The sequence below is a fragment of the Megalops cyprinoides genome, chromosome 18 (genome assembly GCF_013368585.1).
Source record: "Megalops cyprinoides isolate fMegCyp1 chromosome 18, fMegCyp1.pri, whole genome shotgun sequence".
NCBI lineage: Eukaryota > Metazoa > Chordata > Actinopteri > Elopiformes > Megalopidae > Megalops > Megalops cyprinoides.
The window spans coordinates 29,811,130-29,837,265 of NC_050600.1; the positions used below are offsets into that span (position 1 = coordinate 29,811,130).

The following is a 26,136-nucleotide window of genomic DNA, read 5'->3' on the forward strand; positions in this document are numbered from 1 at the left end:
CAGTATGTATGAGTACTTGCATGCACGATTTGAACATTCTGAACTGTGTCCTGTAAGGCTAGACCCTGACCTTCCTCCTACAGTCAGTGACACAAGCCAAACTTACTAACAGCCAGAGTGAACAGAGAAACACAACAATCTGTATTTCCCCCTCTCTCTGACTGCCTAAAGCTACCAAGAACCCGGCCACCAAATGTACTGCAGATTTATCAGTTTGAGGGGTTGTACATGGCTCGGTTGTTAGGGGCAGTTGCTCCCATTCAGGTATGCCAGTGAGTGTTATGTACAATGGGTGAGTGTACTGAGTGTGCCATGCAACCCTTGCACACAATTTCATAGAGAAACACTTTAACTGTAACAATAATTACACTAAATTAATTTCATTAAGCAGATACTCTTATCCAGAGTGACTTACATAGGTTATCCACCTGGTTGCTACTTTTACATATGTCATTTTAAGCATGTGATGCAGAAGCCATGGTTACGGTCCACATATTCAACAAAATGTGCAAAATGTGACAAGCATCAAAGTGTCAATAATAGACATATTCCTTGATATATGCAGCATGTTCTGATAAATTATATTAAAAGGTATTCCCTTTATTTTGTTTCTCATTTTTCTTGTTATGTTTTTATAAGGGTGGGACCTGGGACCCTTATAGGAGTGTTTCCTGATGATGTAAAACCATACTGCACTTTGTGTTTGCACCCTTGCCTGATTGTCTAAATTCATGTCATTCACTTTTTGAATTACATGAATTACATTCACAGTAACTGTGGGATATATAGTATTTCGACTTGCATGGTACTCTGAACACAAATTAACTAGAAGCCCCTGACTGATAGACACCACTCCATGACACGGTAGCAGAAAATAATGATAATAATGCATACAGTTATAAGATGTAAGATTGCTCCTCTCTGCCAGCACAGACAGATTAATTACCCTGAGCCACCCCCCCGCCCACCCCAAAAAATTACCTGAATATGTCATATGTTATATATTCATATTGTGGGTTTAAGTAGTTATAAACTATTCCCTGGATTAATCCCTAGACCCCCATTCAAATCAAATCATGCCTCATCCCTTATAATTCCATGCATGTTTTGCTGAGTTTCCTTCACAGAATATTTGGAGGTGAACTTCCAGCTTGAGACAGGTTTTAAGCGCAGCGTGATGCATAGGGCACACTGGATGTGAGAATTCCTCTGTCAGAGGCAGTCCTCTTTCTAACCGCTACATCTATAAACACTCCAGCTGCACTCCAAACACAGCAAAAAGTTAGCCTAGTGAGCCAGGTAGCTGCATAGCTGGAGTCTGTAGGGGGATTGTGGTCAGAGGGCCATTCTCATTTCACTGCAGTCTGCTGGGCTGCTGATGCTGTGCCTCACCCCACATTTCAGAGATGCATTATCTAGCAGAAGTAGAGCTCTAAATACAATGCTAACATTTGTTTACCAATCATTTTCACCATTACTGTCTGTTCAGAGAAGCATAGTCTTACATGTAATTGATGAAGATCAGTAAATGCAGTCATATACTGTTCTAAAGCATAAGATTCTGCCTCTGTTTCATCTGCATCCAGGAATACTGCGGTCTGGCCAGCGGCTCAGACGTTGTAGCTTGACCATGGCAATCCCTGGTTGATGCCTTAATTCTCCTGTAGTTTAGAGTGGCAAAAAATCTAATAGCTCACAACTCAGGAAGAGTTTCTCAGCCTTGGTGCCAGTGTTCAATCCATCTGAGCTCACAAGTGACATAATATAACTGAGCTGTTTACGGATTGTTTATGTGAATTTGACATTGTTTAGCATGTCGCTGCTGGAATAGTCTTGCTCACAGAAAGACACAAGACCATTCTTTAACTATGCTAATTTGTTCCCTACTATGTTAATTTGTTTTTCTTAATAAAACAGTTCTTAATAAAACTGCTTATTATTATTCAACATAATTAAGATGATTTAATTGTTTAATGAACTGTTTCAGGTCCTATAAAAAATAATTTACCACTAATTTGACTTCATTGAGACAGTTTCCAAAAATGTGTTTGATGCACAGATAACAAAAATATGTTGACAAACTTCCTTTACCTGTATTTTTACATTAGAACAAATAGAAATCCAAAAGTGATTTCTATCACAAAGCATTAATAGCCATTTAACTATCAGCATAGATCAGTATTCAATCAACAGACCAATTAAACACAATTTGTCTGTAACCTTAAAGCAATTAGAACAAAAATCAATAAACAGATCAATTCCTTACAACCATGGAAGTGAAACACTTTCAGAAAATGTCAGACCTTTTCCCCCTGAAACAAAGTGCCTTGTAATATCAAAGGACCTGTTTCATTTGCATATCATCGATCAATCCTATTTTGTAATACAGAAAATAATTTGATGTAGCTTTCACGCCAAACATAATATTCCTTCTTTTAATGCATTGAAATCTGGGGGTATGGGGGTATGTCTACACAAATTAAACATATAACATCTATAAATTGATAATTGCAGCCTATGTAAGTTGCTCTGCTTAAGAGCGTCTACTGAATGACGATGATGTGGTCACAACATGCACTGGTGGAAATCCTCACGCGCCATCTTGTGGTCTTTAAGATTGAGACGTGTTATCGGTTCTCTTGAGGTAGACAATCATTAGTGATTTTAAGTCTGCACATTGTACTGATAACGTAAATTCGACTTTAGCATTAGGAACCAAAAATCAATGAAACTGCTGAAATCAACTGAACAAGCAAATTGTCAACTGATTGGAACCCAGCTGGAAGGAGTATAAAATACAGTGGAAGAAAATGACCAGAGTAGATATCCGCTGTCGATTGATACCTACTAGGTCGCTGTTGGTGGTTCATTAATAATTAACCAAAACATTGCAGTTCTCGTGGTCAAGTCAACAACCAAAAACAAATATTTTAAATGTACGTAAAGAAAATTCCTCAGTATCCCTCAGTTTAACATTAAACTGTGCTCCGTCACATCGATTTTTTGTAGTGGTGTTCAAAACGATTCTTTTTAGTGATTCGGTTCCTTTCGTTCAGTTCAATAAAATGATTCAAATCTTTGACTCACTGATTCGTTCATTTCCATATCCGCTTGGGCGGCATACACGAAACTGTAAATAGTTTTATTGCATTTTAAAAGTTACTCTACATTGTTCCAAACATCATGTCCATTATTAGCCTGCTCTGCGGCATCACGTGTGAAACCAAATGTCAATGAAATTAATAATAATTAAATCGTAATATTCATTACATGAAACTGCACCATGCTATTCAAGTATCATGCAGCTGCAAAGTATACTTCGTCTTTAGGAAGGTAACAGAACCCCACATTTTAACTCGTATAATAGCCTAAATACATGTCATTTTCTAAAACAAAAAAAAAGCACTGAGGGAAAAAAGATCCAGGCTTATATCCAAAGCGAAAAACTTCGTTTTACAAGTTTTGAACTAACCGAGCCCAAACATTTTAATATAGCTACTTGTAAGCCTAGTCAGTGATGTCGTATTTTTATTTGTTGTTAATGTAGACATAGTATGCTACAAATGTGATGCACAGGCTTATGCGTCACATTTCTGTTTTGTTTTGTAGATTACTATGCTGATTTGTCAGTATTTATTAATGAGGACTTTATTCACGTTAAAAGGAAATGTGATGTCAACATTAAATAAATCGTAGCCTACGTAAAATTGCAGTTGTGATAAACAAGAACTACAATACATTGTGCGCACCTAAAATATGCTACTGCTAAAAATATAAATATAAAATAATATTCCAGGTAGATGAGCAAAATAATATAATTTTATAATATTTTAATTCCTATAACAATGTCACGGAAGCGCTCTGATTCCTTTTGCATCGTCACAGTCAATGGCGGATGTAGCCCAGGCCTGCTATACTGAGAACTAGCGACTCTGGCAACACGTAGTCACCAGGTGTTCATAGTCCGTGAATCTTTGGAGTCCGAAGGAAACTGGTGAACTGAGGAACTTGTCAACAGTTCATCAGGTCAGTAGGGGGAGTTTAGAGTCATCGTAGTCACCTGATCTTTTGCATTGTCCCCCATCGTCAACTGTGCCGAGATGGCCAGTGGGAGTTGCTTCTAGAGTTTTAGCATTTCCATTGGCTAGTTGTCATCATGAAGGTACTGCTGATACAGTTTTGTGATAGGCTGCTTCGTGGACAGACCGTATATCTAATATCCACTGGAGGGAGAGTTATAGCGGCTATGCCAGCTAACCAGCGCGCATGTTTGCAAAGAGGAAGGAACGAATCTTTTTGACTAGGGATTCAGTAGCGTACACTCAGGCCACCTCAAAGATTCGTTCGTTTGCGAACTGCACATCACTAATTTTTTGAAAGAGTGATTCGAAAATCAGCCTGCACTTAGGCCTAATTAAAAATATCACAGACGTCAATAATGAACACTTCCGATGTTTTTTTCTTTTAACCGTTCTTCGCTTTTTACAGAGACTTAAATTTGTGTTTACTAATTCCGGTAATGAATAATCTACATGATGCTCCGCAACACATTAAAGAGAACTAGTAACTGTGTATCAGTGTGTTAACATGCAGCGACTGTTGGATAAGAAGTAAACAGTACAGATATCGAGAATGTTTATATAAAGTCACTTAAAATGGAAATGTTCAATTTCTTCTGTATAACACAGAGGAAATGTTGATTTTCCTGATTTGTGTTCCTGTCGAAATGCTACGTATTCTCTCGTCAGCGTGCTCTCTACCTCACGCTCTCCTGTCGTGGTGTGGAACTTTACGGGTCTAATTATCCCACCTGAAACAATCAGGGGGCTGTAGTATTTAACCATCGATGTAAACCGTCTTTGACGTATATTGCCATGTGTTTTTAAAATCATGGAGCAGCTCAAACGCAGCCTGCAGCTCTGGGGTTGGCTTGGTGTCTTCGGCATTGCTTTGGCACAGGACAAAAGGTTCAGAAGACACTCCTTTTCAGAGATGCGAAGTCAGTGACTATGAGAGGGTGATGCGGAGTTCCCGGTATCAGTAGTACTGATTGTGATGCTTTGACCAAGAGCAGTGTCACTATGGGAAAGCAGGTGAGTGTTTGTTAATATGTTGACTGTCACTTTGCTAGTGGTTACAATAATGCCTATCTTGTCTATTGAGATGCTTTTGGTCTATGCTTTGAATCTTCCCACTGCAGTAATGGTCAGTTTGTGGTTGTGGTGGCCAAAGATGCCACTGTGTCTTGGCTGAGTCTGGATACAGTTACCCTGCTGGAGGGGAGCAGTGCGCCACCCTGTGTCCATGTTAACTCCACTGCTGCCTTTGTCATCTTTCAATTCCCAGTCAGTGCTTGTGGCACCACAGTAAGGGTAGGTTTAGCATCTGGAGCAAGTTAACTTGCTGCATGCATGACACTGTATGCTTCCATTCTTTTCCAGGAGGAAGAGGGTTATGTGGTGTATGGGAATAAGATGTCCTGCAATTATGAAGTCCTTGTTTGACCTGCTGGCTCTATCACAAGGAGCAGTGTTTATGAGTGAGCTGAATGTCTTGTCTCTCAGTGTTCTGTGCTTCTGTTGGGCTGTTCTGAGTTCCCCTTGTGTCTTCCAGGCTGTTCTTCCAGTGTAAGGATTTGGGGAGTTAATTGGTTTCTCTGGTACCTGAGGGGAACAAAGTGGCTTCTCCCCCTCCACTAGCTGTTCCAGGACCTCTCCGTGTGGAGCTCAGACTGGCCAGTGGCCAATGTCATTAAAAGGCTGCAATGAAGGTAAAGCTAGTGCTCAATGATTAAATTGTTCTCTGAAGAATAATAATAATCTCTATCAATTTCTACAGCAAATGTGTACAACTCCTACTACAGTGAGATGGACTATGTGACTAAGGTCTTGCAGCAGCCTGTATATGTGGAAGTACGTATACTGAAGAGGGCAGATTCCAACATTGTCCTGACTCTGGAGCACTGCTGGGCCACATCCACCTCCAGCCCTCTCAACCTGCCCCAGTGGAGCCTTCTGGTTAATGGGTAACCACCACCCTGACTTTTTCCTGTTCTTGTTCCCGCTGGTCCCCATACTCATTCTACATTTCTCTAAAGGTGTCCCTACCAGGATGATCACTACATGACCACCTTCATCCATGTAGATGGCTCCTCTGGGATTCCAAACCCCACCCACTACAAGCAGTTTTTCCTCAAGATGTTTATGTTTGTGAATGCTGCTTCCCTAGCCCTCCCCAAGGAGAAGGTTCTGTATCTGAACATACACTTTGCTGTCCAGAGTTTCCCCACTCTATTTAGCAGCCTAAATCCTAGTGGCTCCTCCCCCAGGTGTTCATCCACTGTAGCACAGCAGTGTGCCATCCCTCTGCTACTGACACCTGTGAATGGAGCTGCAGCAGGCAAAGTGAGTGGTGGTGGTGGGAATTCAACTGCTGAAGGCTTGTAGTCTGTATGCAGTATGTGAGCGTTAGCTCATCCCAGTGGGGAAGTCACCCTGATTGACCAGGAGGTCCCAGCTTCACATATGAGGCTGTCTGACAGTGAAGGTGAGGGAGAAGCTCCTGTAGTAGATGTGTCTTTAGGAACACTTTGTGGAATGAACTGTATATGCGACTGCACTCCATTCTCTTCTCTGCCTCAGGTCATAGTTTCACGCAGAAGCCAAAGACGAGACTGGAACTCTGCATGTAGAAATACTTAGTGAAAACTGAATTCTCTTTTTTGTCCGAGCACAAAACTACATGGTCATGAAAACCAAAAGTCTGATTATTCTGACAGTTCTTTGAACCATCACCAACATACATCTGATGAATATGCTTTGCAAGGGTGAGTTCTTATATGTTAAAATAATTTCAGTGATTGACTGGTCAGACAGTTAAATTTAATAATTGATCTAATTAAACAAGTTTCAATTGGGTTGAACCAAAAATGGAGGGCATCTCTGAAACTTCAGATGCTGGGTTACCTATGTGTGTGTTGTTGTGTCATTATTGTTGTGATAGCACAATGCTATTAGCTGGTCTATGTAGCATTCGTACTAGATTAGGGACATATTGGTGACGACTGCTCTACTGTCGTTCACATGAAAACTGTTTCATCAAATCTCCTTAAACATTTACATTACATTTATGTTTATTAATTTGGCAGACACTTTTATCGCAAGTGAATTACAAGTGAGGCAGAGTACAACACAAGCAAAAAGCCATATAAGGAGTCAACAATATTAGAAGTGCTGCATGGCCAGGTTTCAATAGTTGGCCAGACAAGGTACAAGCTAGCTGCCAGAGATACAAGCGCATTAAACCATTAGATCTAACCTTTTTTTAGTAAAGGAAAACAAAGTTTAAGACATAAGAATTTGCTTTAGGTGGTAGTGTTTCAGGTGATCAGGGGAGCACGGAAGAGTTGTGTCTTTCTTCAGATATAAGTCTCTGACTGTGAAGCAGTCACCTGCAGAAAGTCCTCTGCCTTAAGGGGGGCACTGACCAGCTCTTCTGCAGGTGGATTATGACTGTAAAACACTCAGCCTTAGTACAGTGGTCAAAGAATAGAAGTGTACTTCTTCAAACAAATCTGGTCAAAGAGTGGAAGTGGACATCTCCAGAAAAACTCAACAACCAGTGGGCCAACAAGTGAAACATTTACATACAACCTCACTGGATCAAATGACTCCATGCTGTATGTATGCAACGTGACCGTGGAAGTCCCTATCCTGATTACATGTGAAGGGAATGGAAGTAAAGTAACCATCAATGGCAAGTTCTGCATTTCTCATTTGCTGATTTATAAAATAAAGTGACACAATATTGATGGTAGCAAATGAGCAATTGTAAAAATATATACTGAAGTTTAACTGATTTTATGTTTGTATGTTTTTGATGTATGTTTTGGTTTATGCTAATGCTACAAGTGTTGTGTAGTGGCATGCATAATGTACGCATTGTACTTTATGTTTGCTAAGTGTGTGTTACACCTTGCAACTTCAGATTTCAGCTTCAGATTTGTGAAATGTAGACTTGCACTGTTGAAGCCATGCAAAGTCCACTGGATGCCTGTGTGTTTGTGTGGGCTGCATGTATTACTATCTATATCTTATCCACCTCTCCGACATGCCCATAAAACATAGCAAACGCAGAGAAGGCAGCTTTTCATCAGTATCTTGTGATTGCTGTGCTTTGCAGCAGCACTCTGATTCTCTTCCTCATCGTGCTGAACACATGTTTGTGGAAATCCAGGTGAGGAAAATGCCAGGATAAGTTTACATAGGTTTACATGATTTTATGTGGTGCTAATGCTGTGGGTTTATAAAGCAAGTGGTTTGGATGACATCAGTGGAATGATTCCTATCGTCCAGTCAGCACTCACTTCACTCTTTTCAATTCAATTCAATTTTATTTGTGTAGCGCTTTTTACAACACAAGTTGTCACAAAGCAGCTTTACATTGTTCCCAGGCCTGAGACCCCCTGAGAGCAAGCCTAAGGCAACAGTGGCAAGGAAAAACTCCCTAATTTACAGGAAGAAACCTTGAGCAGAACCCGGCTCAGAGGGGGACCCCATCTGCTTCTGGCCGGCACTGGGCAGATAGAATTACATAGAATACTTGAAATTATGCAATGTACTTTAAGATGTGAGTTTTGATAAACAGTAGTAAATAACAGAGTAATTATAAAATGTATCCCAGAGAATGTCCGGTTCTTGGCACGCAGTTGGCTTGATAGGCAGGGCAGCGAAGTAGCAGGACTGGGGATCGGGGTGTGATGCTTGGACTACAGCTCCGGGCAGGAGCCCAGAGCAGGGACAGGAAACAAACAGAGAACAATGATTAGTGGATGGTAAGAATGAAATGAATGTACAGGAGGGGCAGGGAAAAGGTGCCAGTGTGCAACAAGGAAAAAAACCCTGGCAGACTCTTTTGAAATGTGTGTTCAAGTGACTGCATTTGTCTCACTGCATTGCTCCTGTGAGACTGCAGAGATTGTTGTGGTGAGACAGCATCGATTATGCAACGCAGCGATTTTCAGTTAATCGTGCTGCACGTATATGAAGATTTTTACGGATGCAGCTGACAGTGAGGGAGGAATTTGGAGCTTTACTCTCCGACTACAATTCACGTTCATTAATGAGGTGAGAACCAGACCCGTTATTAACCCAAATATTCTCGAATGAATTGAGAAGTGTACTATCCATGTAGTAATAGAAGACGTTTGTTGTAGTAATGATGACAGTAGCGCACACAGTAGTAGTAGCCCTAACCGGTTAACATTAGCTAACATTATTGTGACTAGGGTACTGTAATCTGACACAAAATATTGGTCTGTCCTTTGCATCGTGATGAAGTAAGCGTGCTCGGGCCCGGAACGTTAAGCGCAATGTGAACGCAGGCCAGCGGGGGAGTGGGGAATGGGGAGGGGGGACAATGGTGCTCGGGCACGCTTCAAGGCAACCAGGCCTAATGTGAGTACACCCTTAAAAACTATTTCCAGTCCTGTTTTCTATTACGTTAATGACGAGCAAACACACCGCTGCTATCTCCACAAGGCGGCGCATGTTGCATTTACTTCACAAGGAACTACATATCCCAGCATATTTCTGTAACACTAGCGAACTGCGTGGCAAGAAACGCGGGCCGAGATGCGCAAAAATTTGCGCATATTCACTGATACCTATTGAAGTGGATTGACTGAAGTGGCATTGTCGGTGTAAGGGGAAGTCATGCTGATTGTATGCTGATCACAGAATCTGCGCAGGAACTGCAAGAGCGCAACCCCCTCAAAGACAACCTACAACGGCGTCTCGGCGACTGGAAGCCATGTAGCTCACAACAGCGAAGCTCAGCTGGCTAACATGGAGCGCCCCGAAGCGCCATTTACATTGGCTTATGTTGTGTTTGTGTTCTGCTTTGTCTTCACGCCTAATGAGTTTCGATCAGCTGGGGTCACCGTGCAGAATCTGTTTTCAGGATGGCTAGGAAGTGAAGATGTTGGTTTCGTTCAATATCACATCAGAAGAACTAGCATTACTCTTCTTGTTCATTCCTTATTACCTTTGGGTAAGTAGCTTCGCTAACAAACTAGCTAGCAATGTTTTGCTACCGACCTCGGATAACTACCTTTGTAAGCCTTTTAGGTTGGTGGCTTGTTAGCCAGGCGCTGTCTTGAAAACAGTCGCAATGGAGGTTACATACCTTATCATTCATAGCTATCTAATCAGATATTTCCCTCAATGTGTGTCTAACTAGCTAATCAATCTGAATGAAAAGTTGAAAATAGAGTTCTTTATTGCCTACTGACTATATAGCTAGTCGGGATTTCGCTTAGCTTACTGTAGAAAATTTAGCAAGCTAGCAAATTGCTGTTTCGTCGAGGTTGATCTTGCCAACTGTCTGCCCCTCGCAGGTTATTATTTAGGAATGTGTATCGCTGCTCCGGATAAGAATCTGTGGTATGTCCATTCGGCGAGCGAAGGCTGGCAGCTCTACTTCGCCGTGTCGGTTGCTCTTCCACTCCTTAGCTGGGCGGTCGTGTTGCACTGGTCGCGAATTAAATGGGGAAATCACCCCATATCCAAAAACTTGGCCGCGCACGCCCTGCCCCAGTCCGGCTGGAGGGCAGTGGCGTCCTCCATCAACACGGAGTTTCGTCGTATTGACAAGTTCGCCACGGGGGCTCCCGGCGCGCGCGTGATCGTCACGGACACATGGGTGATGAAAGTCACCACCTATTACGTGCACGTAGCGCAGCAGCAGGACATCCACCTGACCGTTGTGAACTCCAAGCAGCACGAGCTGTCGCCGGACTTCAACACGCCTGTGCAGATTCTCACCATCTCCGTGGCTAGTATCAACCCCAGTGTCAAGCCTTTTGACATAAGGTAATGTACAGTGACAGAATCTAAAAGGGAAGACAGACCATTCCACTGATTCTCAGTCCTGGTCCTGGGCCCCCCCTGCTCTGCACGTTTTCCATCTTTCCCTGCTCTACCTACCTGACTGAGCTCATCAGTGGCACTTTTGATTAGCTGAACACACCTGATTTAATCAAGAGCATGTTAGTCATTTCAGTCAGGTGTGTTTGGAGCAAGGATAGACTGAAGATATGCAGGACAGGGGGGCTCCAGGAGTAGGATTGAGAAACACAAATTAGACGGTACTGGTGCAAATTCACAGCTACTTTAGATTTAGCATTTTAATTCTGCCTGTGGCTTTCCTGTTGTAGCGGACTTTCAATGAGATTGAGAAATATGTGAAACACAGTGTGTAAGGTGCAAGGCTGTAAGCATTTTAGCATATTAGATCTTACAGATCTTATATCAGTAATGTTAAATTGCTTTGTGGTGTTAGTAAGGGACTCTGCACTCCAATCTTACAGATGTTTGTCTGACTTAACTATTTGCTGGACTGAATTATCGACAGAAGGCAGATAAGCCACAAAAGCCAGACCTGTGTGGAAACGGTTATGTGGAATCCACAGCAAGTGCTTGTTAACCACATATGCCTCTGGGCAAAGTCAAGGAAAGTCAGAAACACAAGTTAATTTAGCTGTTAATTTAGCTGTCTATGTCTCAGAGAGGGCATCCTGTCATGAGTGACCAGCACCCTAAACCATTATGATATAGTGTTCAAAACTGCATTAAGGAGACTCTTTCCAGACTGTTTCCTATGCTTTATATCTGTCAGCTACACCGGCAGACATTTCCATTAATGCCTTGTTCACACATCCGTTACCTTATCTGGAACCTATGCTAGTAATCAAGGAAATGAAGTTCATGGACACAGGTTAACCTGTTGTTCCTGGATGTTCCATAATGTCTGTGAGATATAAAAGTTTAAACTCTGCTCGACACAGACTAAAGGGTAAACAGCTGTTGTTTGTCTTTTTCATAAGGTGTCCTTATTAATTTTGACTCCCAGTGACATGGGAAGGTAGAGGTGCAAAAAGGGGCACAAAGCACATTACATACAGCCAAGCACAGCAATAAATGCATTCACAGATACAAGACTCCGTCTGAAGGCCCTGCAGTCACATCAGGTAGAACCAAGTGCGAAGCAGAACATGCAGTACAACCAAGTACATAAAACTGATAAGTTTACATTTTAAAGCAACAACATGATGCATGAACACGGTACATTAGTATCACATTGAAAACAGTCAAAGGTCAGCTCTGATGGAAGGTGTCTTATCAGATGTGGGGTCATTGTTTCAGCTATAACAGATTCACACAACAGATTAACAACAAGGAAATGGTTCCAGTGGCTCCATAGCCCACAGGCTGCTTTGGAAATATTTAGATCCAGTCAGCTCCTTGTAATTGATATTGCATAATTAGATACTGTTTTTTGTTGTATAGTATGCAGCTGTCCCTAGTTCAGTACAGTACAGTACAATTATTGCATGTCTCAGGATTTAATTGTATCCACAGGAAGCTGACACAGTATAGGAGTGCTAAATGCCTGTGTCAGTTTTTGATTTGCAAGGTTTAGTGATGTCATCAATCTGCTGCTGCTTAGGTTGAATTCCACGGAGTATGGGGAGCTTCGGGAGAAACTGCATGCTCCAATCCGCAATGCTGCTAATGTCGTCATCCACCAGACGCTGAGCGACCTCTTCCTGGAGACATTCAAATCCTATGTGGAGGCGAATGAGGTTTACCCGCTTCCCAGTGAACAGGTGAGAAAACACAAGCAGTAATGCTGCGTTCCATTTGAACTGGGAAGTCGGAATTTCTCAGTTCTCAGTCGGAAATTTCAGCTGGAACACCCCCTGAAGTCGGACTTCAAAATCCAAGATGGCTGCTACAGGCGTCAACAGTAGTGAAAGCTGTAGTATTATACTGTTTATTAGCACTTCTGTCTTATTTGTGTCTCATTAAATCAGTCGTACACACAGTACTGTCTAACATCTATCTGTGGACATGTTGCTATGGTGTCTGTATGCGCAAAATGCTAGCTTAACAGTAGTTGTCACAATAGGTTGCTTGCAGTGTCTGTGATGAAATTAACTATTTGGTTAGAAGAGACGTGATGAGGCTGTATTAGTTTGATAGCTAACTGGCTATTAGTAATATGACAGTTGAGCAAAGTGCGTGAAAGACAAAGTAGCTAGCTAGTAAGCTACCTAGGTTTCTACGTTCATTTTTTAAAATTGTAGCCAGCTGTGTGTTTGTTTGCAAGGGGATATTTGTATTTGTCAGCGGAATTCGATGGTAGTTAGCTAGTTACGTTTATTGTTTTGTTTTTATTGTAGCTAGCTAGCTAGATTTGTGTTTGTAAGGTGGTATTTGTACTTTTCAGCTGAATGTGCAAGTAGCTAGCTAGCTTATTTGGCTTTCACGCACTTTGCTAGCTAGCTATCAAACAAATACAACTTCATCATGTTTCTTCTAAACAAATGGTTAATTTTACATTCATACTGCAAGCTGAGGTATTGACTTCAGTACTGTTTGCTTGCTCACTAGCTAGCAACTTAATGTTAGTTAACTAGCTAGCATTAAGTGCACCAGGCCATTCATTCATTAGTGGATATGACTTCTTCTATGATGTTTTTGAGGTGGACCTCATATTTGTTCTGTAGTTCCAACACAGCAAAGGTTTTCCTGGAGGCGGCCATCTTGGTTTTCCGAGTTGTTGTACTGGAATGCGGTCAACTCAGGTGTGACGTCATTCCCAGCTCCGATGTCCGACTTCCGAGGGAAATGGAACGCAGCATAACAGTTCAGCCCTGCAGGTGGAGGTATTGCTGTCAATGCATTGCTCAGCCTCTTTTTCTGCCCCTCATTTCCAGGTGCTGGAGCCCTGTATTGGCTGCATGCAGGTGAACGCCAACACAAAGCTGCTGCGGCTGTGCCAGGAGGAGGGTGAGGGGGAGTGCCAACAGTGTTACTGCCGGCCCATGTGGTGCCTCACCTGCCTGGGCAAGTGGTTTGCCAGCCGGCAGGACCAGCAGCGGCCTGAGACCTGGCTGTCGAGCCGTGTGCCCTGCCCCACCTGCCGGGCCAAGTTCTGCATCCTGGACGTGTGCATTGTGCGCTGAGGGCTCCTCACACTGCCAACTGTAGACTGTCACACATGCGGCAGAGCCAGGGGCCACCTGTCCTCCTCTCTCCCACTAGCTGTCACCAGTTGGACCCCTGTAGCATCAATCATTTACCTTACAGTTATCATTTAAACGTGCATATCCAGTTGAAACACGAAATGAAGTCCACTGTGAGAATCATCAAGCTTTGGAAAATTTGGGTTATGAGCCCTGCCCCTTACTGCTACATCACGCTGCTGCCCTAGTATCTCTTATCACTCCCTCACTGCAAGGCTGGTTATTGGTATCAGATCTTTGCCTGCTATTACCTCTTGTTTTCTGCCTGTTTTGAGTCATGCCACAGTGGTGACCTTGTCCCAGCTGATATCTGGTGTTGTGTCTCTGCTCCTCTGAGATGTCATTTGTCCACTCCCTTTGGTGTTTGATGTTCCAATGCACTTTTATTTGGAAGTGAGTAATGACATGCAAGTTATTGGTTCAAAGTTTACCTGGAGCATGAGGACTGAAATCTGGGGTGCCTCTCATAGGCAATTCTCCATTAATTTAAAAACAAATAACGAATGATTTAAATAACCAAATGTATGAAAGTCATAGAATTATTACCATTGGGTATGTGAAGATTTGGAAATGTGTGCTTTCTGTTGTTTGTTGTCTGTTGTGTGCTTTCTGTTGTTTCTTGGAGTTTGTTGTGGTTTCTTGGGAGATTTAAGGAAATAGTTGTTGGTATTAAAAATACTTGGGATTCTTTATTGTAAGGTGAAAGGGGCTCTTCTATGGGAAGAATAAACAGGGAATTCATTTGGCACGATAATCCAAGCATTTATAAATTGACTTCATAAAAGCTGTTTACACAGTGTGTCCAACCAAACACCTTCGCTGAGTTCCATACTGTTGTACTTCTCCAGTTGTTCCACAGAACATGAGAAATTTCAAACTGGTCTGATAGATAAAGGAAAAATAACAGAATGGGGGATGAGGCTACTACCTTGGGTGTGCATAGATGTAATGATTACTACAGATTATTGTATATAGTATTGTCATTGGAGTAAATGAAGCAGAAAACTCCTTCAGAGTCTGGTGAGTGCTGGTCCTCCTGGGCAGATGTTGGCTGGAAATGTGATGGAAAAAGCCCACAGATGAATGAATGCAGTCTTTAGGTCAGAGGAAATTAATTCAGTACATGGGTTGCTGTTTCCAGCTTTTCTTCTGATCTGAAATGAAAGAGGACTTGGAGCCTTAGCAGCCATCATACTCAGTCCTTTTACCAGGATTGGTAAATTCTCTACCTGCAGTGGCTTGTTTTTCCCTGTTGAATTGTACTGTTAGAACTGTACTTTGGCGTGGTCCTTTGTGTAGGAGAGCTGTTGATTATTTTCATAACCAATGAACAACAGGTATAACTGAAGCGAAGGAGAGGTGATGGACAACTGCCTGTAGTTTTTCATATCATATTTCTTTTATCATTTATCATATTTCTTTATAAAGGGATACAGCTATTGTTATGCAGGACAGTCCTGTGTATACTAGACTCACTATAAAGAAATGGATGATCTGTAGGCATGAAGAATGTTATGGAGTGTTGTTTTTGAAATATACTTAGCTCTCAAGCCAAGCAGATATAGATTGGTCAGTTATGATGTACCCTGACCAAGCATAGAGGTATTTGATGCAGATTGCTAAACTGCCTGTTTTTCTAAAATGATAAAAGAATCAAATGAAAGCTCTGTTTTACATGTACACAGCCTGTCCCTTTGAGGATACACACAATTATTGTGACCTTTTATGAAAGCAGGCACTGTTTGTCAGATTGTCAGTCTTTATTAAAGTTTAAAGTCTTAATTAAAGCAAGTGTCATCTGTGTTATATTATGTCATTGGGAGAAGTAGTCACCTCTAGGTGGCACAAGAGACACAACATCACTAACCATTGGGTGTTCTCCAGTTGGTTCATTAATAATGGTTCTTTCCATTGATAGTGACTTCTGCAGGCAGTTACTCTCATGCTGAGCTACTCTTCCATCTTCATTTAAAAATAGTTAATACTGTGATTGTGGAGATGCAGAATCACTCCTGCTCAAGGTGACCTCGAATCTAAAGCATAGTCGGACCCTTGATCGGAGGCTGAGGTGATGTGTATTAAACGACTCCCAAAAGTAAAGGCTCAAACCTGGGACGTGTGCTATGCTAAAATGAACGTTTCAGTCTGTAGGGGTGTAGCTTTTAGATCAGTATGTGGTGTTTCCTGCAAAACGTGCATTCAGCTAATGTCTAATTCATAAAGGCGTCATTGAATCTTCTGTGGATCTTCAGACTCAAAAAGAGCTGGACTGTAATCTGTGATCATGAATAAATCTTTTTTTAATCACTTGTTATTATTATTTCTGATGTTGTGATTGCACTGTGGCCATTTTATGTACTGTCATGCACTCGTAGGTGCTGTGTGTCACAGTGTGTGCTGTCCTGCGTCCTTGGGGTGTGATCAGCAGAGACGATTTGGGTGAGGGATTGAGTGCAAAACCACAGCATGAAGCAAGCCCCTAAAGGCATAGCAATGCTTCTCGGGGAAAAAAAAACACTCAGACCTCAGTGGCTGTTTGGGTTTTTTTTCCCTCTCTCTGTGACTAAAAGCTGTCTGTGACAGGGGCTCCTTTGTTCGCTTAAAGACAACTAGCTTAAAACTACACTCTGCCTGGGGGAACCACTGTTTGTGCTTCAGAAGTCCAGTATTTGTATGACTTTACAACTTTATGCTCTTTAATTTGAATTGATGACTTCTTTCATGTCCAAAATATGGATCAGAGAAACCTCAGAAATCTGCAAATGTGGAACACAGTTCATGTATGAAAGACAGCTGTATCACCTGTCTGCTAATTTGGAGCTTTGTGCAAATGACAGCTAAATGCAGAAGACTTGAAGGCAAATGTTCCTATGTGAACAATCACTGTCTCAGCATTTCACCTGGGCAGCTGCCATACAAGGGACTGGACAATATCAGCCTGTATGTTACACATTTGCGTGTATATTCATTTGGCAGGTGTTCTTACCCAGAGCAACTTACAAAAAGTGCATTCAGTCAGGTTAGGCATGTAGCTGTCTAGATACTGAGTTATTAGTGCTGTCGTCACAGTGGGTGCTGTCAAAACCTGCACAAATGTGATTAACACATTAAGCTAAACAGCTTTGGGATGGCAAAGAGTGAGTTGCTATCATTCATTTCAAGAATCGCAAAAATTGAAGACACTGTAAATGGCAAAGTTTTGAATTTTTTTTGCCTAGTAGCACTCTTATTGGTATAGACCACAGACAAATAAGATTTAACAAACACGTATTCACAGAGCAGAGTGAATGAGAACGAAACCTGGTAGCTGTGATGTCAGTGGAAAATGGAATAGGACAGCTTTCCGATGATGCCCAACAGCAGATTAATGGTTTGGTGCAAAATGCTGAATAATGAGTTAGAACTAAGGTTACCAAAGCACCCTGTGTGAAAGCTGTCAGCTGTTGGCTCAGTGCTGAGCCTGCAGGTGGGGGCTGCTTCCTGTCATTGATTGAAACTAGGAGGTCACATGATCCATTTTCTGGCAGTGTTCGCCCAAGAAGAGGTGCTGATTCTGATTATGGCCCCCCAGTAGGGTTGCAGCTGAAAGTGACATGAAATCTACACTTGGTCTTACTCTTAAGCGTGTATTTCATCAGTTGTGGAATGAGCGTTCGGTGTTCTATTAGGTCAGGTTAGTTTCACTGGCTAATTGAAGTTAACAACATTATTTTAAGCGAATACTCCCATTACCTTGTACTTTGCAACCATAGCTTGTAGCTTTTTACATTGTATTGTAAGCTGTATTAGTTGTTTGTTGCATATTTTTTGTCTGATGCTGAGTTAATGTTGTTGTAATAATTAGCTGGGCGTGGAGATTTCGGTCATAACTCTATTTAGTTATTTAGTTGGCATGTGTATCTCAATTCTTATGACTATCTCCTGCAGAAGATGCACTCACTGTCATTGTCCTCCTCAGTCTCGCTCTATTCAAAACCTTATATATCCCTTATTGACCCATCCCAACAACCTGCCTGTTGCTGGAGGCCTGTGGAACTGTCAGTCTGTAATCTGAAAGGCTGCCTTCATCACAGCGTATGCCTCCTTTCTCTCCCTTTGATTCCTTACCCTCACTGAAACATGGATCCCCCCAGACAACACCGCAACCCCAGCAGCCCTCTCTGCTGCATTCTCCTTCTCACACTCTTCGACCCTCTGACGGGGATGGTACGACTCGGCTGCTGATATCTCAGTGCTGGAAATTCTCTTGTGCTCCCTCTCTCATCTCTTTATCTCTTCTTTTGAATTTCACACTGTTACTGTTACTAATGCCTCCAGAATGTGCATTATTGTTGTTGATTACAGACTACCTGGCCCCCTGGGAGACTTCCTTGATGTTCTCCTCAGCTCCTTCCCGGAGGATGGAAACCCCTTGATCCTACTGGGGGACTTCAGTATTTAATTTGAGACCCCTCAAGCTTCTGGATTCCTCCCCCTGCTCCACTCCTTTGACTTTGCCCTAATGCATTCACCTCTGACACACAAAACAGGCAAACAGCTGGATCTGGTCTACCTGAGGGACTGCTCCACCTCACATCTGAAAGTTACCCCCCTCCACCTCTCTGACCACTACTTTGTCTCCTTTTCTATACTTACTCCTCCACAACCTACCCCTATGCCTATCTGTGTCACTTCCAGTTCTCTCTTCTGTCCCTCCCTTTGATTCTTTCAACAAACATTCCACTGATTCCACTGCATCCACCCTTCACTCCTCTCTGTCATCTTCCCTTGATCCTCTCTGTCCTCTCATTTCTAGGCTTGTGCAACCCACCCCACCATGTCATTGGCTAAGGGATTCGGGAACAAGGGAGAGCTTCGTGCCACAGAACAAAAGTGGAGAAATTCCAGCTTTCCACCAATCTGCTGAACTATCAAGCACTCTTCTCTGCTTTCTCTGCAAGTGTAACTTCTGCTAAGGCTGCCTTTTATGAATTCAAGATTCAGAACTCACTTTCTAACCCACATAGACTGTTTTCCACTGTTTTCCCTACCCCTCCCAATCCTTCCTCTCCTCCACCCCCCTCTGACCTCTCTGGAGATGACTTTGCAGATCACTTCAACCAAAAGATTATAGACATTTGAAACTCCCTAAATTCCTCTTTACTTTCTGATGTTAATGTTGCTCATCTCCTTACATCACATCAACCTTCCACCTGTGCCCTGGATCCCATTCCCTCACCTCTCCTGCAGACCAGCCTTTTACCATTCACCTCTGGTCTGATGAACTTGTCACTCTCCACAGGTTATGTGCCTGCAGCCTACAGGAGGTGCAGGTCACACCCCTACTGAAGAAAAGGACTCACCCACTATCCAGAACTATGGACTGGTCTCTCTCCTTCCCTTTCTCTCTAAAACACTTGAATGTGCTGTGGCGAACCAACTGTTTTCCTTTCTCTCCCAGAACAACCTTCTTGACTCTTTTCTGACGGCTTTAGGGCTGGCCATTCCACAGAGCCTGCCCTATTCTCCATCACTGAGGCTCTTCAATCAGCCAGAGCATCATCCCACTCCTTGGTCTTAATTCTTCTGGACCTTTCTGCAACATTTGATACAGTGGACCGCACTCTACTTCTGTCTACCCTGACTATGTTGGGAATCAATCCTACCTCTCTGGATGCTCTTTCAGGGTGTCCTGGAACGGTGGGTTGTTTATACCCCACAGCCTGCCTACGGGTGTTTCTCAAGGCTCTGTACGTGGCCCCCTCCTCTCTTTACATGCAATCTCTTGGCTCTGTCATCTCCTCCCATGGATTTTCATACCACATCTATGCTGACAACACTCAACTGTTCCTGATTTTTATGCCATCTGACATACAGGTCTCTGCATGCATTTCAGCTTGCCTGAAGAACATTTCACAGTGGATGGTGAACCACTGCCTGAAGCTTAATATGGCTATGACTGAGATGCTTTTCATTCCATCCAGGTCCTTCCTTCTTCAAGACCTCTCCCTCGGCCTCAACTCTACAAGCCTTTTCATTGATAGCCCTGTCAAAAAGCTTTGGGGTAATACTTGATTGCCAACTGTCCTCCTCCTTTCAGGTTGCAGCGGTAAGTCAGATGCGCAGATTATTTTTGTACAACATCTGAAGGATCTGCCCCTACCTTAGTATGTATTCTGTACAGCTCCTAGTTCAGGCCCTGGTCCTCTCACACCTGGACTACTGTAATTCCTTCTTTGCTTGTCTTCCTGTCTGTGCCATTAAACCTGTACAACTAATGCAGAATGCAGCTGCATGACTTGTCTACAATGTCCCCAAACGTAGTCAAGTTACACCCCTCCTCAGCTCACTTCATTGGCTTACTGTCATTGCTCACGTCAAGTTCAAAACCTTGGTGTTGGCATACAGGACAGTGAATAGGACAGCCCCCTCATCCCTACAATCAGTCTTCAAACCGTATGTTACCTCAAGATCACTGAGCTCTGGGGTTGCTCCTCTCAGACACAATCCCTGTCTGTACTGGTCCCTCAATGATGGAATGAACTTACCATGGGGGTCAGGACAGCAAAATCACAGATGAAGACTGAAGACCCACCTCTGCAGACTGCATCTTGGTTCCACCTCATTCCCCACCCCCTAACACCTCCTGCTGGTAGTACTTGCTGTTTGTTTTAGTAGTATTGCGATGTGTTTTGTATTCTATGATCTAGTGACTGATGTATGGTAGTGTGTGTACTTAGGTTCTAGGCAGTCTACTCACGTTGCACAAGTTAACTTGTGGTAGGGCTTGAATAGTGTTGAAGATATTTTTTACATGAAGATATTTTTAAATGATTACCTTTTGGAGAAGAAGACACAAAATGAGAGCTTAAGATAATTTTTCAGTCTGGTATTTTGTAATTACATTTTCACCCTATGTTGATGTATAAGGAAAGAGGAAAAACAGTTCCCAGTATGCAAAAATAACGTAGACATCTTACATATTCACAAGCACACTGAATCACAAAATAATGTAAATTCAGATTACTGCCACAGGAATTGCTGGTTCAGTTCTACACAGCAATCCTCGGGTCTGACCTCAACCACCCTGGTTTGGCTCAGCCATCAAGCAAGACATCAATAGACTACAGCGCACCATCAGGACAACAGAAAAGATCATCAGAGTTAACCTGCCCACACTCTGAGATCTTTTCACTAGCCAGGAAATGGGTAGGCAAAATCATTGCTGAGCCCTTGGATCCTGGCTACCACATGTTTGAACTCCTTCCCTCCAGCAGGCACTTCAGATCACTACCCACCAAAACAAGCAGACACTGGAATAGCTTCCTCTTACACACCAACACACTCTGTTAAACCAGTGATGTGTCAGCTGTATCTCTGTTACTGCATGTTCAGAGTGCAATAGCTGTATAACTACAGTTGTACATATCCTACACATAGCCTGCACTCAGGTACACTCATTGTGCAATACCCATATATAACACAGTGCAATATTTGTATATAACTAATAGTTTTACAGATCCACAGCCTGCACTCATGTAGACTTTAAAATATTATGCAGTATCTGTTCATATTTATTTTTATATACCTCATCTATTCCATCCTTATTTCATATATGTGTCCTGCCCTACTCTTGTTGTTTGTTGTATCACTTGTTGTTTGGTATTTGTTATTAGCACAACAATAAGATTAATTATTATTATTAAAAACAAAATAATCAATGGCCCTTCTCTTGCGTATTGTCTCGGATTCCATTTTGACACAGTTTGAGTGGACATATACAGTATTCAAATCTGGTTGGCTGGCATGGATGCATATTATCACATGGTTGCTGTGGGTACATATTCATACTTATTTGGTGTGGGTAAACGTTGACAACAGGTTAGCTTGGATACAGATTCACACTTGGTTGTTGTGGGTAAAAGTTCACACTTGGTTGGTCTGGATATACATTCATATTCAGTTTCTGATCTGGTCATGCCTTCTCGCCTCCTGCAGAGATTGTATGCTCACTAGAGCTTCCTGTGCAGCAGGTGGAGGGCTTCTAGCTGCAAGCACCGACACACTTGTGTAACACTCTCCACCACAAACTTTCCACTTGCACGTACTGAGTTGCGGCTCACATCACACGGCCTACATCAGATCAGACCCTGACCCCCTTCTGGGTTTAAAGCCACCTGGCTTTTGGGGGGCGAGATGTGTGAGAACGAACAGAGCACTGAAAGGAAGGTGAAGGCACCAGGGATGGCTGGCCAGGGATGGCTGGCCCCTCTCTGCATCTGTGGGGGTGCCATCCATGAAATTCAGGCAGACACATTCTGCCCCTCTTGTGTGGTCTGAGTTGGGCTATGACATTTTTTCTTTACTGTCAGAGGTTGTACCATTATTACTACAACAAGGTCAACTCGTTTTGAGAAAAACTGGGACCTGTAGGGTGAGAATGCAACAAAGAAAGAAGAAAGTGTTGCTTAGGTCTCATCCTCCTTTCAAGTCAAGCTCAAACAAGCAGCAATGATTATAACAGTGCCAAAACACCTCCACAAATTGTTATTGTATGTAGCATCAGATCAATTACTTTAGCAGAGTATTTTTATAATAAAACATTTTGGTAGAACACCAGACCAAAACACACATGTGAACGTATGCGGAATGCATCTTCCCATATTTTCCCTTTGAAATATGCACATACATCAGCTTTTCCCATAAACAAAAAACTGCCATAGAAACTCTGTTTCAGAGGGTAACCACAGTGACCTACTGTGGAATGAAAATTAGGAACTCCAATGGCAGGCTTAAAAGACCAGGGCAGCTCATAGAGTGATCAGAACTTGCTCAGTCCCTCCCAGTTATAGGCTTTACACTTGTGTTGATGTTCAGAGAGTGCAGCACTGGTGGACAGAAGTGCCAGTAGAGTTCTCTGCTGCTCTTTCAGCTGTTCACACAGATAGAAAATCTGAGGCAGGTCCAGTGCAGTGACTCTTCTCTCAGCTCAGACGATCAAAGAACAAATGAGTCATCTGGCTCAGATCATGATTTCACGCGTGTGGTTACAAGTGGCTCTTTGAGAAGGAAGCGCTTACAGGAAGAACGAGCAAAAACCAAAGATGAGGCTGAAACTCTGCATGTAGAAATACTGAATTCTCTTTTTGTGTCTGAGCACAAAACTCCATGGTCATGAAACAAAAGGCTGGCTATTCTGACAGTCCTTTGGACCATCACCAACATACATCTGATGAATGTGCTGTGCGAGGGTGAGTTTTTTTTATGTTTAAATAATTTCAGTGATTGACTGGTCAGACAGTTAAGTTTGATCTGTCCACATAGCTCTTGCTGATGAGTTAGTATGCAGTAATTTTATGACCACCACGTCATTTTAATAGTTGTGCACAAAAGGAATGAAAAGAAGCCATGTTTTCCTCTGTCCATTCTAATTTCCATCAGTTGTATATGTAAACACAATAAGACTAAAATAAGAAGTACATATTTTTAAGGATTATCAAAGTTGTCACTCAGTTTTCACAATCCTACAAATTTTAAACCTAAATACCTAAATTGTAAGTTGATTAAGTATGTAAGCACCATTTCTTGCAAAATAATTGATCTAATAATTGATCTGGTCTATATAGCATCTATACTACACGTTAGGGACCTACTGGAGACCACTGCTATACTGTTGTTCATATGAAAACTGTTTCACTAAATCTCCTTAAACACTTTCTCCAGGAGGATGTAAGTGTCTGACTGTGAAGCAGTCACCTGCAGAAATCACTCTGCCTACAGGAAGCACTGGCCAGCTCCTCTGCAGGTGGGATTATGACTGTGAAGCACTGAGAGCCCTAGTGCAGTGGTCACAGAATGGAAGTAGACATCTCCAGCAAAACTCAACAACCAGTGGGCCAACAAGTGAAACATTTACATACAACCTCACTGGATCAAATGACTCTGGGCTGTATGTATGCAAAGTGACTGTGGAAGTCCCTATCCTGATCACATGTGAAGGGAATGGAAGTAAAGTGACCTTCAATGGCAAGTTCTGCACTTCTCATTTGCTGATTTATTCTTCTCCCACAGGCACAGACAACATTGCGAAAGGAGAGAGGTCGGTGTTTCCTCAGTATCTTGTGATAGCTGCGGTTTGCGGCGGCACTTTGATGATCCTCCTCTTCATTGCACTGAGCGCAGGTTTGTGAAAATCCATCCAAGGAAGACACCAGGACAAGCACATCTATACTAACACCTCAGAAGGTAGTATACAGGCACACGATCAACATACAATAAAAATAAAATCAGTTTCAGTTCAGAATTCAGTGAATAAACACAATATGAAAATCCAGCTCAGGTTATCTGAAATAGCTTTATCCCGCAATATCCAGCCCCATCTTTTAAACCAGCTCAACCACTGTGCCAGCGACAGTGTCACTGTCCTTCTTTTATGCATGGTCAGATCAGGTAATAATTTGTTGCTTTCTGTTACAAGGTGTGCCTCAAATGTGAACCGTAAGATGAAGAAGTCTTGAGTAGTGTGGGCCTAAAACATTTAAGGTGAACATGCTCAGTGCTTAGAGAGGCACAAACATTTCAGGCAGGGGCGGAGGAACCGGGGGTGACACATCCCCCCCAATATTTGTGTGGGCTGTTTTTGTCCCCCGCCCCCCAAACTAGTTCCCCAATAAATTAATTTCTTTAAATGAGTAAAAATATCATTTGTAGTCGTATCACAACAACCGGCAAATTTAGAATAAAAGTTTAATTTGGAAACGGAATATCGTTCTACCTGATCACGTTTCGTGAGCGCGCCACTTTTACTGACTGGATCATTATCAAAAAACACGCAAGAACAATCAACTTCAACCTAAGCCTAAACTTGTGAAGTCAACCTGTCAACTGTGATGAAATGACATAAACATTGCGTTGTATATGCTCTCCACCAATTTATTTACCCCCTGTTTTGCCGTTGATGTTCTGAATACAATAAGGTCACCCAGACATCGTAAAATCATATAAATGTTTTTATTATTTCATTTCATTTAACATAGAAACAACAACCCGTGTTGATGTAGACACAACTGGTTGCCCATACATCTTTTAATCATATACATGCTTTCATGCTACATGTAGCCTTTAGCCTCCGTCAGACTTTTTGTGTTACTCCCGCCTCTCTTTTTAAGGTCACGTACCAAACACATCACACACTGAACTGATTGGTTCTCACGTGGTTCTCATTTGCATAAAGTTGAGATTTTGCCATCTAAATTTCGCTTGCCTCGGCGAATTTGCCCCGATTTCGCCCAGTTAGAGCAAATTTCGCCCCCATACAAACTGAAAGAGAGCGAAGCGTACCGTTAAACATGCACCCGCTCCCCGGGAAAAGAAAAGAAAAAACCAGACATTAGATCGTTTTTGGAGTAAAGACTGTATGGTAGATGATAGTGATAGGCGTGTGTGGATTTATTTAGCGACCAGTTTTCATGTTAGTCATCTTTTGAATAATTTGGCGATAGCGACTGTCGCCTAGGCTATTAGCTAGCTAGTTTCTGTACTGTTGAAATCACTGTACGTTAAACAAAATTTGATTTCAGGATACGCTGAATTCATGTTAAACGACGACCGCAAGCACAGTAAACCCATTAAACAGGTGTTTATTTTCGAAGATAACTCAGGGCTCCCGCTCGTTGACACAGCAGATTAACTGGGACGACACAGCCAGAGGCTCTGGCTACAACAGTCGTTTAAAAAGCACGGGGCTAAAAAAAACATTTGAGTTCACGAGGTAACTGCCTTTGTAAATCAAGGACGTAGAAAGTATTCTGGCATACTCGCCGCATGCTATTTTCGGTATCAAATTCTCTGTAGCCTACTACTGAACAGTATTCTGTTTGAGTACGTTGTAAATTTTCATATATAACGTTAGCTTGTTACTTATTTCGCTGATCGTTAATGAACAAGCTAACGTTAGCTAGCCAACTGTTATGTCACTGACAGGCCTATTGCTGAGGTAAAGTTAGGTACTTTAGGTTAGGTTAGTGAGGTATCAGCTAGCTAGCTAGTAATACCGGTGGGAGAATTAT

At 42.4% G+C, this 26,136-nt stretch overlaps 1 protein-coding gene, 1 long non-coding RNA gene and 1 pseudogene across 2 annotated transcripts; all 3 read left to right on the forward strand.

Moving 5' to 3' along the window:
* The first annotated feature begins 4,890 nt into the window (after positions 1-4,890).
* Positions 4,891-6,691, forward strand: LOC118793056 (annotated as a pseudogene).
* Positions 6,692-9,663: 2,972 nt separating this feature from the next.
* Positions 9,664-16,309, forward strand: tmem129 (transmembrane protein 129, E3 ubiquitin protein ligase). The gene is made up of 4 exons (XM_036550689.1): positions 9,664-10,050; positions 10,397-10,871; positions 12,508-12,667; positions 13,781-16,309. Exons 1-4 carry the CDS (start codon positions 9,846-9,848, stop codon positions 14,027-14,029), a joined length of 1,089 nt encoding a protein of 362 aa, XP_036406582.1. The 5' UTR covers positions 9,664-9,845; the 3' UTR covers positions 14,030-16,309.
* Positions 16,310-23,242: 6,933 nt separating this feature from the next.
* LOC118792880 lies at positions 23,243-24,247 on the forward strand. The gene is made up of 3 exons (XR_005005634.1): positions 23,243-23,319; positions 23,792-24,017; positions 24,140-24,247. It is a non-coding gene; the product is annotated as an uncharacterized LOC118792880 (long non-coding RNA).
* The last annotated feature ends 1,889 nt before the right edge of the window (positions 24,248-26,136 follow it).